The following is a 12,657-nucleotide window of genomic DNA, read 5'->3' as shown; positions in this document are numbered from 1 at the left end:
TACCAACCGCGTTTTCTTCCTCGCCCAGCACCCATGGGCAACCCGGCTGGAATTCAGTACATAGCAATCACCTAACATGCCACTTTAACTAAGTATGTAAGTAGCTGATATGGTCAATCTGCTTAGCCGGCCCAATTCGAGCAAGCCCCCGACGTTACAGAGTCTAGTACGTACGACCTCCATTTGAGACTCCCCAAGCAGGTACCCGCAGCTTACTTACATGGAGGGTGGACAAGATTTCTGTGGACACACGCCTTGTTCATGCGCTATCGCATCGGCCAGCTCTCTTTAGTCTTGAGTCCTCGCGGCCGCTTGCCCTTGATTTCCCTCCATTAATAAAACCAAGTATCACCAAATAGTGAATAATATACTCTTCCTCTTCCCACTCCGGCTGGGCGCGACAAAACCGGGCACGCGCCGCTCGAACCACGAACACACACTCCCTGACTGACTGATGGTGGGAGAAGCGAGTGAGTTGCTGATCGAGGGAGAGTAATCATAATCGCATACTACTCTACATTACCACATGTATATATGTGCAAATTAGCGAACCCTGCTTTCTCCTATTGGATTGGGGACTTGTACGGCGGCGCCAAATCTCGGCATTAGTGCTTCTACCATTTCTCAAACTATTGGCCCTTGGCCACGATTCGTCCCACGGTTTGCCAGTCCAGCACAAGCCGGATCGTCGGGCTAAGCCATGCATCCCTCAGAGGGCAGCCGCCGCTCTCACAGGCGCCGGCCTGAACTGAATATCGATACCTTGTCATCATCTCCGCCACAGATCCGCGATACGAGACCTTCCACGCCGCCTTCCCTGCGACGACCGCCAGTGCCTCCCAAGGGCAAGCCACCAGTGTCCGGCAGGGCGCTTAGGACGCAGCAGCATCCCTCCATATCCAGCACCACCTCGAGCCGCGACCGAGACTTCGACGAATCCTTCCTCGACACCCTCAACAGTCCCGTGGACATGACGGATAACAAGGAGAACGTGCCGGATTTTATGGGCGACCGCCTGAGGAAGACCAATTACCGAGACTCCCACGACCTCTCCCTGCCGTCGCGACAAGTCACTAGAGACTCCCTGGTGACCAACATGCTGCTGTCCCTCGACCAGTTCAGTCTCGGCCAGATCCACACACCGGCCACTCCACTGTCGCCCTTCGACGAACCTAGCACGTATAGGTCTATGTCCCTTGGCGGAGAGAATCCGGCCAGAACCATCTCGAGTATCCCCCAACGGAACCGGACGCACAGCTCGTATAACACCCACGGCCACAACTACACCTACAGTTCCGACTTCGAAGGCACAGACGATGCCGACAGCAGATTGTCGAGCCCATACGCACGTGGCCGACGGAGCAACAGCAGCTCGGGATTCCACTCTGGCATAGGGCGGCTCAATAGCATGCGCGAGTCCCCAACCCAGCAAAGAGGGAACCAGATGGCCAACGGACGCATTCTTCACTCGAGGGGTGGCAGGACGAGCAAGAGCAGCAGCACCAACAGCTTCGATGGGGGCTATGCACAAGTGCTGGGCAGTCAGCGCATAGCACACGGAATTGGGGGTCGCTCCTCCAGCTTCGACATGGGCCAAAACCATTCTTCTACCTTATCTCCGACCTATGCTGCAGCTGCACCTGCGCCCAACAACATTGCCGGCAGCGCTTGGAATTTAGAGTTCTCCAACACTCTCTGGACAGATGAGTATGAGGAGGCCGCACCTACACCCACTGTGCCTGGAGGTCCGCGTCGGCCAACCTTAAGTAACGCCCCGACCGCCATCCCGCAGCCGCCCCCAATTCCCCAACAGCAGGAGCAGGACACAGAGCGCAGGAGCGTGTCGGCGTCGGATAGAAAGATGAGCATGCGCTCAAACAGGACTGGCACGGCTGGAGGACGAGCTGGCGCTGGAGCTGGAGCTGGAGCTTCTGCCGCTGCCGCTGCCGCTGCCGCTGCTGCTGCATCCAAGTATGACTTACCACCGCTGCCACCACCACCTTCTGCCCCCGAAGAAGACGAAGAAGAAATGGATTCGGCACCCGCACCCCACGTTGGTTACGAAAAGGCCAAAGAGAAGGATCTTGGGCAGGCAGGCGCCAACACCACCACACAAACAACCCAATCGCGACCAGGGTTTTTCAAAAGGATGTTCGGTGGCTCATCCAAGGCTTTGGCAAGTGCCTTTGACTCGGCCTCGACAAGCTCCAACCCACCCCACGTTTCGCCAGCGGCGGTTGAAACGCAGTCGCGACCCGACTCACGCTCGCAGCCGCCGCAACCACAGCAACAGCCCATTGCCTCCTCCGCTCCCCCGTCTCGAGATTCACAACCGGCCAATTCCTCGGCGGGACACCATGTCATACAAAAGAAGTCGTCCTTCTTCCGAAGACGTAAGAAGTCCATTGCAGAACCGCCTCCGCCCATGCCACAGGCGTCTGCAGCCCACATGTCCATGTCCACGGAGCATCCCGCTCAGCGGGCTAAACAATTGGATCCGTCCGACTACATGCCGGACCCAAGCCCCGTTAGTAGTCTGCGCCAAGTCATGAGCCCCTACTTGAAAGAGAGCGGTTCTGCATCTCCCCTCGGCCTTTTGCCACCCCGTAACAAGCGTGAATCGGTCTCACCTCACTACAACGTTGAGGACCCTGAAGACGACCGACGACGCAAGAGCAGAGGCTTCTCACCGGATTACGAACCTAGCCCAAAGGCGACGATACGCACCGTGAAGTCCCAATCTGCGTTGGTTACTCGCACCCGCGATTCCGTCACTTCTGGCTCGAGCCGCACGCCTTTGGCGAGCCCTCCGATGCCAACACAACGGCCCAAACTTACGCGCGATACCACCTTCTTCGAAGATAGCAGCGACTCTGACGGCGACAAGCCCAATCGATCTAGTAAAGCCAGCCGGAACCGACCTCGCCGGTCTTCCAGCCCTGCCGCGCACAGCGCACAGCGGCTTGCGCCGGCCGATGAAGACGGCTCGTACAGGGAGAATTCGTCTGCCAATGGATCGCCTTACCTCGGCAGTTATGAGGAGAAGCCACGGCCAGACAGCCTGGGTCTTCCGATTCAAGACCAACCGAGTTCGGGGAGGGTATCGGCCTTGAGCAGAAGCGGCCAGGACCAGTCGAGCGGCAGTCTGCCGAGCCTGCAGGTCCAAGGTGCGGAAGCGAAGACCAAGCCCGCCGGGTCGCCTCTGGATGAGCCGGAAGTAACAGTAGGAGAGCCGACTGAGGACGACAGGTTGAAGGCACAGCGCATTTTTGATGGCAGAGAGGACTTCATCCAAAAGGACAAGGCCGCTTCCTGGATGGGCGAAGAAGGGCCTGTGCGACAACGGACGCTCCGAGCCTATATGGAGTTGTATGATTTCGCCGAGAAGAGCGTCCTCACCGCGTTGCGGGAGGTTTGCGGCCGGCTCATCTTACGAGCCGAGACTCAGCAGGTCGACCGGATCCTGGTTTGCTTTTCCAACCGTTGGTGTGATTGCAATCCAAACCACGGCTTCAAAACCATGGGTAAGCTTCACTCCCACTAATTTAGGGCCATGCCTTTGCTAACACAGAGGTACAGATGTAATCCACACAATGTGTTACTCGATTATGCTGCTGAATACCGATCTTCACCTTGCCGATATCGAGTCGAAGATGACCCGCTCTCAGTTCGTCAAGAACACCATGACCACCATCAAGCAAGCCGTGGAGGATTCGGTAGCCGATACATACGACCGGCCGACTATTCTGCCTGGCAGAAATACAATGCTGAGCCCTACTGAATCCGAAATGCGGGCTCCTCCAGAGCCTGAGCCGCCGCGTAGGGATTGGAGATCATCTTTCATCCCCCCACGGGCCGAGTCGAGAACAGGCGACCACGAGGAGAGCGAAGGCTGCGGTCCGTTGGTAAAGACGCCGTTCAACGGTTCCATGCGCGCATGGGAACACCTGATGGAGGTCGTGCTCAAAGATATCTATGTTTCTATTCGCGATGAAAAGCTTCCCTTATTCGGCGGAGGGCCGGAGGCCGCACAGAACTCACAAAACAACGGCAATCTCTCGGTGGTGGGCATGCTGATGCGCAGCCCGAGCACGCTTAGCAAGGCGCCCTCCGAGTGCCCGTCTTCAAGAGGGCGGATGGATGGACCCAACCGGCCCAACAACGGCCGGTGGAGCTCCAAGAGTCGGTCTCGCCCGCGGCTCGGGACCAACGGGTTCTCTTCCAGTCGCACTAGTTTCGACGATGGGAACTCCCTTTGGAGTCCCACCGTATCTTCCGCCACATGGAGTCGATATTCGCTTGGCCGAACGCAGACTACCCCTTCGGTTGATTCACTGGGCTCTTCATTCCTACGCGGCGATTATCAGCAGTCGATTGGGTTTGCCAATGCCCTTGCACATGCCATCATCCGTGAGGATGGCCCTGCCACAAGCTCTCAGTCCATTATGAGTGACGAAGTCAACGGTGCCGCCATGCTCGAAGACGAATCCCTCGAGCTTACGGGTCCGCCGTGGGCCAAGGAGGGTCTTGTGATTCACAAGCACCATCTCGACGGCGTCGACAAGAAGGCGAAAGACCGAAACTGGAGCGAAGTCTTTGCGGTCGTCCAGAAGGGCCAAATGAGCATCTTCTCCTTCTCCACCAAGTCCATGCGCCAAAAGCAACGTGGCAATCGCAAGCCAGCCCCCGGAGGTGTTGTCGGAGGAGGCAATTGGCAAGAGAACGCCACCAGTCTCGGTACTTTCTCCCTGCGGCAGACCCTCGCCTCGGCGCTCCCGGCTCCTGGATACTCGAGGACGCGCCCGCACGCCTGGGCCCTCAGTCTACCTACTGGGGCCGTCCATCTCTTCCAAGTGGGCACTCCGGAGATCTGCAAGGAGTTTGTACTCACGGTGAACTATTGGTCTGCTCGGCTGTCAACGCACCCACTTGTTGGTGGCATCTCGAACATGGAGTTTGGCTGGAGTGAGGCCTGCATCAACAATGCTCTCGTCTCTGCCATTAACGAGAATGTGTTGCCGCCCCGTCCCGGATCGGCAACTGCAGGTCCGTCGACGGGAGGACGGCAGTCGATGCATAGCCGGAGAGGCAGCCAACAAAGCAGCATGCGGTCTAGTTTCGATCTTGGGACCAGCGCGAGGCCGAAGCTTCCAGGCGACCGCATCAACATCGCCGAGTGGACGCCGCCAGCTCAAAGCTTGCGCGCCTCCAACTGCACCGAGTCTGAGCAATACGAGACACTGTTGGCTTACGTGCACGGGATTGAAGAAGAGCTGCAGAAGCATAACCAGCTGCGCTCGCCGATGCTGCTGGCCTTCACACCTAGGGGGTCGAATGCGACGAAAGCCATGAACAACTGGGAGCGCAAGAGCAGTTATCTGCTCCGCGAGATAGTCAAGTTCAGAACCTACGTCGACTGCCTCCAATACGCCGAGCAAAGACGGAAGGAGATATATGATGAACGCCAGATTGCGCAACGCGCAGCACGAGGAGATGAGATATCCGACTCGGAAGACGAACCAGAAGAGACGATGGACCGAGGGGAATAGAACCGCTGCCCCCTATTGGCATCCATGGTTCGGTGTATTCATTGTCCCACTATTATTTTTCAGGTAGCATTTGCTGCTTGCATCATTTTTGGAAAAAACTTAAAGAACTGATTTAGTGGGTTTTAATCGGAGTAGAGGGGGAAGGAGGAGGAGGCATACGACGCAAAGCGTCCGACACGACACACATTACATTTTTCCTTTGCATCCATCTATCTCCGACATCAGGAAGAGGACTCCTATGTGTTATTGATACCCGGGTCGGCGTACAAACAGTCTTCTTTGTCATTTTTTTCTTTCGGGTGCCGTAGCAAGCGAGGAGCACCGAGCGCAAAAAGCATATTCCTACCCAGTGTACATATTTGTGTTTCAGCGAGTGTGCGTATAGATATGCTTGCATGGACCATCTCTGCCACGACCTGCCTGCCTGCCTGGCCCGATGTGCCTTCTGTGGTTCCATTATTGTCCTTACCATACAACAATATGTATGCGTAACCTATAGCCCCGTGCTCTGGCAATTTGGTGACGACGCCCAGTGATAACATAGCCCGCAACTTGTCCATCCTCTCGCCTACTTCCGATCGCGCAATCCGAAAGTTGTCTATTGCTTGCTTCCTATTTGGTCATACCCCTGTTTACCTCTCAAGTTGATGTCGCAGGAGCGGCAGGAACACGGTAGAGTATCTCGGTACTCGGAACACTGAAGAAGAGATCTTCTTTGGTGGCCCATTCGGCCCAGCCCCGCGAGACCGCCTCGAGGTCCTCTTGGGTGCCCAGTCCCTTGTCCTTGACGACGGCGGCGAAGCCCGAGTGCAGGGCGCGGTCGGCCCACATGTTGCCCCACTGCCGGGCGCGCTCGCCCGTGTAGCACCAGGCCGTGACGGTGGTCTGCGTGCGGTCGGGCGCGAAGCCGGCTTGCCGCGCCCAGGCGTGCAGGCAGCGGCCCGCGTTGGGCTCGCCGCCGCTCGCGATGCCCTGCGCGTGGTACAGCTCGCCCCAGCGGCTCAGCAGCGGGTCGGCCGGGTACCAGGCGAAGGCGCCGTAGTCGGCCTCGCGGGCGGCGACGAGGCCGGCGCCCGGCTTGGCGACGCGGCGCATCTCGCGCAGGATGGCGACGGGGTCCCGGACGTGCTGCAGGACCTGGTGGCAGTAGACGACGTCGAAGGTGGCGTCGGGGTAGGGCAGGGCGTTGGCGTCGACGACCTCGAACTCGATGTTGGCGAGCTGCCGGTCGTTGGCCAGGGCGCGGGCCTGGTCCAGCACCGAGGCGACGGCGTCGACGCCCACGACGCGGCCTTCAGGGACCAGGGCCGCGAAGTCGCACGTGATGCTCCCGGGGCCGCAGCCAATGTCGAGGATGTGGTCGGTGGGCTTGAGGTGCGGGGCCAGGAAGGCGGCCGAGTCATGGACGGTGCGCCGGGCGTGGCTGGTGACGACGGATTGGTGGTGGCCGTGGGAGTAGGTCGCTTGCTCTTTCGGCATGATGATGTGATGGTCTTTTTCCCCCTTCCTTTCTTCCCTTGTATTGAACTTGCAGAACGTGTATAACTCCAGATTTGGTTCTGTTTCCGTTCCTCTATTTGATTCTCTCAGTCAAACCAGTCAATCGTTATTGGGGTCGTGGAGGAAAGCATATAAGTGACGGTACAAAGATCCATTAGTTTGGGGACGGCCAGCCGATTCCCCGATGTCGGAGGCGTACGCCCTAATCAACTCAAACAGCATGTCGATTGATCGTTTCGGTTTCATTAGGAGCAATGATGTATTGTAGATGCTAACTTGGTTATATGCCATGTCGCTTTCGACGCGTGAGGTTCTTGTTCAATCCCGGCTGTCACCCGCGTTTGCTGCGGGCACGACAGAATCAGCCACCCTTTCAGATCCCGAACATTGGCATTTCCATTCATGGGGCCAAAACTACGATATAACTAGACCTATGCAGAATGACGTATGCTTCATCTTGTATGTGTTCGAAATGTTGGTTGAATGCCTTTACACGTCGCCCCAATTGACGTCAAGGCTAGGTAAGCATCACCTACACAAAACATTACCTAGATAACTAAGCGTTTCGGATGCAGGGCTATATGGGATCGGGCCCGATAGAACTATATATCTTTGCATGTATTGTCCGATTGAAAACGCAGAGCCTGGCCAAGAAGCCCCAACCGCTGCAGTGAAGCAGTGAAGAGGACCCAATCAAGGTTTCTCTCCGGTGACAGCCTTGGCTCGGGTACCGGTATTTGTGCCTGGTCGATACGGCGTATTTCGTTCGGTCAGTGTGTATGATTTGCTCCGTGCCATGACGCTTTGGCGCTTAAGTAGATATGCATGGTCCCGTGCCATGATGGCGGCCTATCACCACGCGTAAGACGGAGATCCCCATCTTCCACATTCTCAGACATAAGAGTAGGCTCGTCTCTTAGTCCCCTGTTCTCCTGCTCCCCTGAACTCATACCCTTCGATTATTCATACTTTCCACAACCCCCCCCCCCCAGTCTGGACGGAAGAAAGAATACAATAATACAAGCAGAAGTCGTCGATATGGGCTCCCACCAGACCTGGCAAACGCGGATAGCCGAGAAGCAGGCTGTACAGTTTGCCAAGATCCCAAAGGCATGGCGTCTCCCCTCCGAGTATCTCACGGGCGACGAGACTTGCGCATATGGCGTCATGGGGATACCTTCCAAGTGCGGCGTCCTCAGCGCCGAGGAACTTCACATAACTGAGGACTTCGATGCCGTCGCCCTAGCCAAGGCTGTACAGCTCGGCACCATCAAGGCCCGATCTGTGGCTACTGCGTTCTGTAAGCGGGCTGCCATTGCCCAGCAATTGACCAACTGCCTGACCGAGACCATGTTCGACGATGCCATCAAGCGAGGCGAGTTCCTGGACGAATACCTCGAGGCGCACGGGAAGCCCTTGGGTCCTCTTCATGGAGTCCCCATCAGCCTGAAAGAGTCCTTCGACTGTGCAGGAGTCCAGTCGACCATGGGGCTTGTGTCGTACTTGGACAAGCCCGCGTCCAGCGAACACGGGGCAACGGCGGCCATCCTCTTGGATCTCGGCGCCATACTGTACTGCAAGACCAACGTCTCCCAAACCCTCATGTCCTCGGACTCGCACAACAATATCTTCGGTCGCACACTGAACCCCCACAAGCTTTCACTCACCGCAGGCGGCAGCAGTGGCGGTGAGGGGGCCCTGGTGGCTCTCCGGGGCTCCATCCTCGGCGTGGGAACCGACATGGCGGGCAGCGTACGGATCCCTGCCATCTGCAACGGCACGTACGGCTTCAAGCCTTCGACCGGACGTGTCCCTTTCTTTGGCTCGACCTTCTGCCACCGCATGGGATCCCCCGGCTTCCCACCGGTAGCGGGACCCCTCGCCACTTCGTACGACGGAATGGCGCTCTTTCTGCAGGCCGTCCTCGAGTCGCAGCCGTGGAACCGCGACCCGATCTTGTATGCTCTCCCCTGGCGTGCCGAGGTGGCCACCTGCGTGCCCAAGAAGCTCCGTATCGGTTACATGCTGGAAGACCCCAAGTTCCCCGTCCATCCGCCGGTGCGTCGCGCAATGGAGTCCTCGGCGCAGACCCTCGCCCAAGCCGGACACGAGATCATCCCGCTCTCCGAGCTCCCCTCGCTGGAGACGGGACTGGACCTGGGATTCGATGCGTTCTCGCTCGACAACACGGTCGAGTGGAAGAAGCACGTCGACGCGTCGGGCGAGCCCCTGGTCCCGTCCGTTCGCGACAACCTGCCCCTGCTGACCCGCAAGGTCGACGAGGGCGGCTACACCATCGACGACATCTTCGCCTACAAGGCGGCCTGTCTGCAGTACAGGGCCGCCTGGAACGTCGTGTTCGCGCAGCATGGTTTGGACGTCTTGCTCTGCCCTGGGGCCGAGACGACCGCGATTCCGCATGACACCATCGGGGCGCCGCCGTACACTTCTGTGTGGAGTCTGCTTGAGGTTGGTGGTTTTTTTCCCCCTCTTATACCTACTCGTGAAGCAAAGATGACTACTAACCACTCCCCTGACAGTTCCCTGCCGTTATACTGCCCGTGGGCCGAGCCATGAAGGATATCGACCGAGACGATCTTGCGCCTTCGGGAAGCCTGAGACCTTGTAAGTTTTCCCCCCACCACTATTCTCGTCGGAATTGTCGAGATTACTGACAAGGTCGAAATCGGGGTGCAGATCGAAGCGACCTGGTTGATGGTGCTCCCACCGCTATTCAAGTTGTCTCGCGGAGCTTCCAGGACGAGGAGCTTCTCGCGGCGGGCCGTGTGATTGACCAGTGCCTCCGAAAGGCCAACAGTCTGAACAATTGATGACTGGCCGAAAGACGCCCATGCACTCACTACCTGTGGCTAAAAGCTAACAAGCACCGAGTCATCGAGATACCTGGCAAAACGGGCATGGTACATGTTGTGGGATTCAGATTTGATAGTAAGTCACATGTATTTTAGTAAATGAGAAGGAGGTACAAGATGCCAATTGCCTACGGGGGGTAATCTTGAAACGTTATAGTTATGCGGTATCTACCCAAAAGCAAAGACAAGGTGACTTCGGGGTTCAGTTCGGAATTCAAGAGACGTCGCAACCCCTGTAAACTGCGGGGGCAGCTTCTTCTCCGCGCCAAGAAGCTGCGCCGCACCTCTTCAACCTCATATCATTTCGATCCGGCGTAGACATGATCATAGCCGTGTCCTGAGAAACCCATTGTGTCACTTACACACCCTTCCTCGCCGGGCCGTTCTCATGATGCAGCTGTTCAGCGCGCTCGCCGTGGTGATCTCTCTGAGTGCCCTTGTGCCAGCAGCGCTCGCGTCTCCCGTCCTGAGCCGTGGCATACCTCCTGAGCCTCTGCTTGCAGCAGGTGCCAAAAGGGGACTGCCGTATACCCTGCAAGAGCAAAACGACCAGGTCTGTGATGCTGGGAGCCGCCAATGGACCGGTTGGATCAACGTGTCTGAAGAGAAAAAGCTCTTCTTCTGTGCGTCTTCACCTCCCAATGTCAACGCAGTGTACCCAAGCTGAGATTGGCGATTCAACCCAGGGTTCTTCGAGAGCCGATCTGCGCCTCAGGATGACCCAGTCATGGTTTGGCTGAACGGGTACGTACGCAATGCGGCTCCCTTCGAGATGTACTTAACATGTAGGTTTCAAATACTGACTTATCGGAAAGCGGCCCTGGCGGTCCATCCATGATGGGCCTGTTCTCAGAGATCGGACCGGTGAGTACACATACCGAACCCGAGCCCTAGAGTAAGATGAGATGGGTCACTAAGGGGTGGGCTAGTGCCTGGCAGTGAAAGACGGCAATGGGACAGTCCGCAACGAACACAGCTGGAGCAACTTTGCAAATGTTCTCTTTATTGAGTACGTGGGTTTCTCACCTACCTACCTATCCCCCCTCGGAGAAGTCCTATTAACATGAGCCGCTAGCCAGCCTGCCGGGGTGGGCTTCTCTTCGGTGAACGGCGGGACGGAGGGAGGGCCCGATAACATCGCAGAGGCGTCCGAGGACTTTGACAAGTTCTTGTCAACCTTCTTCACCGACGTGTTCCCTCAATACGCCCACCTCCCTTTCCACATCACCGGCGAGTCCTTTGGCGGGGTCTACGTTCCCTTTTTCGTGAATCACATCAGCAAAAGGCAGAAGCTGGGAGTCCCCGGCGTGTTCCAGACGCCCATCGCATCCATCGTCCTGGTGGACGCCGTCGTCGACATGATCAGCTCCAGTTACATCGGCATGTACGACCACATGTGCAAGTTCGACCGAGACGGGACGAACAAGCTGAAGCTCGGCTTCAACGGGACGACCTGCCGCGCCGTCGAGCAGGCCGTGCCGCGCTGCGCCCGCTTCAACCGCCAGTGCGTCGCGACGTACAACCTCGACGTCTGCCGGGCGGCCAACGCCTTCTGCGACGAGCACATCGGGGCGCACCTCGACGTGCGCGTCGGCGGCCGCGTCCCCTACGACGACCGCGTCCTCTGCGAGAACGGGACGCTGCCCCTGTGCGGCGCCGACTCGTACGCCGACTACCTGAACCAGCCGCGCCTCCAGGCGGCGCTGGGGCTCGAGGGCTGGAACTTCACCTCGGTCAACATGGACCTCAACCTGCGCTGGGAGGCCAGCGGGGACAGTTACACGCCGTCTACCCGCCAGATGAGCTACATCCTCGACGAGACGGATACCAGAGTTCTAGTCATCAACGGCAACAACGACATTTCCGTGTAAGTAATATCATCTATCATCAGTATGGAACCCACTTACAAGACTACCACCAGCACTACGGAGGGCAACAAAAGAGCGTACGACGAGCTCCCGTGGTCTCACCAGGCCTCGTTCCGGCTGGAGAAGTACGTCGACTGGGCGTGGCCCGACAGGAAGTCCGGCGAAACCCACAAGGGGGGGCGAGTTCAAGGCAGCCGACAAATTGGCCTTCGCGACCTTTAACGACGCGGGCCACGAGGCCGTCGGCCACCAGAAGGAGGCCGCGTCGTTTCTGGTCAAGTGCTGGCTGGCTACCACCCGAGACGGGCCTTGCGCGTTCCTGGACCGCAGAACCGATACCATTTGGCCGGATGTTGAGCTCTAAAATACTGGCATATTTAACATGAGCATGAAGTCACAAAGCATACAATGTATTTTGATGATTGCATGACTAACAAAATGTCCTACCCGTAATCACTTGATGGAATGTTGATGGAAACCAAGCCGCCGTCATGGACAGTTGTACATGGAATTGGATAACTAATCGGATGGGGACGATAGGACTGACGTATCAGTGTTGAGCATATGGACTAATCATCGCCACGACTTGCCTATCGGGGTAATGGTAGCCCAGCTAGACCGGCCCCGTGGCCGCAACGCAGCGCTACCACGCAGTCCGCAATCGGCATCTCCAGTTGGGCCCGCCTTTAGGCTAAGTCACGAGAGCAGATAGTCGTATTGCGACCAAGATAAGTGTTAGTAGAAAGAGGAATGCAACCCCCATTACGATCTGAACAACTTCATGTGTCAAGTATCGCTGTAGGTTCATGACATGCTTCCTTCAATACCCCTCTTGGCTCTTGTCCTATTCTGCGGGATAGGATGGGT

General features: G+C 57.4%; 4 protein-coding genes across 4 annotated transcripts; 3 read left to right on the top strand and 1 right to left on the bottom strand.

The window, feature by feature from the left end:
* Window positions 1-700: 700 nt before the first annotated feature.
* On the top strand, window positions 701-5,549 carry PG985_006313 (uncharacterized protein; the record flags this gene model as incomplete). The annotated part of the gene is made up of 2 exons (XM_066826082.1): window positions 701-3,524; window positions 3,580-5,549. 2 exons carry the CDS (start codon window positions 701-703, stop codon window positions 5,547-5,549), a joined length of 4,794 nt encoding a protein of 1,597 aa, XP_066685689.1.
* Window positions 5,550-6,188: 639 nt separating this feature from the next.
* PG985_006312 (ubiE/COQ5 methyltransferase) lies at window positions 6,189-7,028 on the bottom strand (the record flags this gene model as incomplete). The annotated part of the gene is made up of 1 exon (XM_066826081.1): window positions 6,189-7,028. The coding sequence occupies one exon, from the start codon at window positions 7,026-7,028 to the stop codon at window positions 6,189-6,191; it is 840 nt and encodes a 279-aa protein (XP_066685688.1).
* Window positions 7,029-8,087: 1,059 nt separating this feature from the next.
* PG985_006311 (uncharacterized protein) lies at window positions 8,088-9,880 on the top strand (the record flags this gene model as incomplete). The annotated part of the gene is made up of 3 exons (XM_066826080.1): window positions 8,088-9,518; window positions 9,590-9,674; window positions 9,747-9,880. 3 exons carry the CDS (start codon window positions 8,088-8,090, stop codon window positions 9,878-9,880), a joined length of 1,650 nt encoding a protein of 549 aa, XP_066685687.1.
* A 433-nt stretch (window positions 9,881-10,313) lies between these two features.
* Window positions 10,314-12,154, top strand: PG985_006310 (uncharacterized protein; the record flags this gene model as incomplete). The annotated part of the gene is made up of 6 exons (XM_066826079.1): window positions 10,314-10,545; window positions 10,609-10,666; window positions 10,738-10,786; window positions 10,852-10,931; window positions 10,998-11,789; window positions 11,833-12,154. The coding sequence occupies 6 exons, from the start codon at window positions 10,314-10,316 to the stop codon at window positions 12,152-12,154; spliced, it is 1,533 nt and encodes a 510-aa protein (XP_066685686.1).
* Between the last annotated feature and the right edge of the window lie 503 nt (window positions 12,155-12,657).

This window comes from Apiospora marii, assembly GCF_038362585.1.
Source record: "Apiospora marii strain CBS 49790 chromosome Unknown utg000004l_segment0_segment0, whole genome shotgun sequence".
Taxonomy (NCBI): domain Eukaryota; kingdom Fungi; phylum Ascomycota; class Sordariomycetes; order Amphisphaeriales; family Apiosporaceae; genus Apiospora; species Apiospora marii.
Note: the sequence above shows the minus strand (reverse complement) of the source record. Positions and strands in the feature narration are given on the sequence as shown.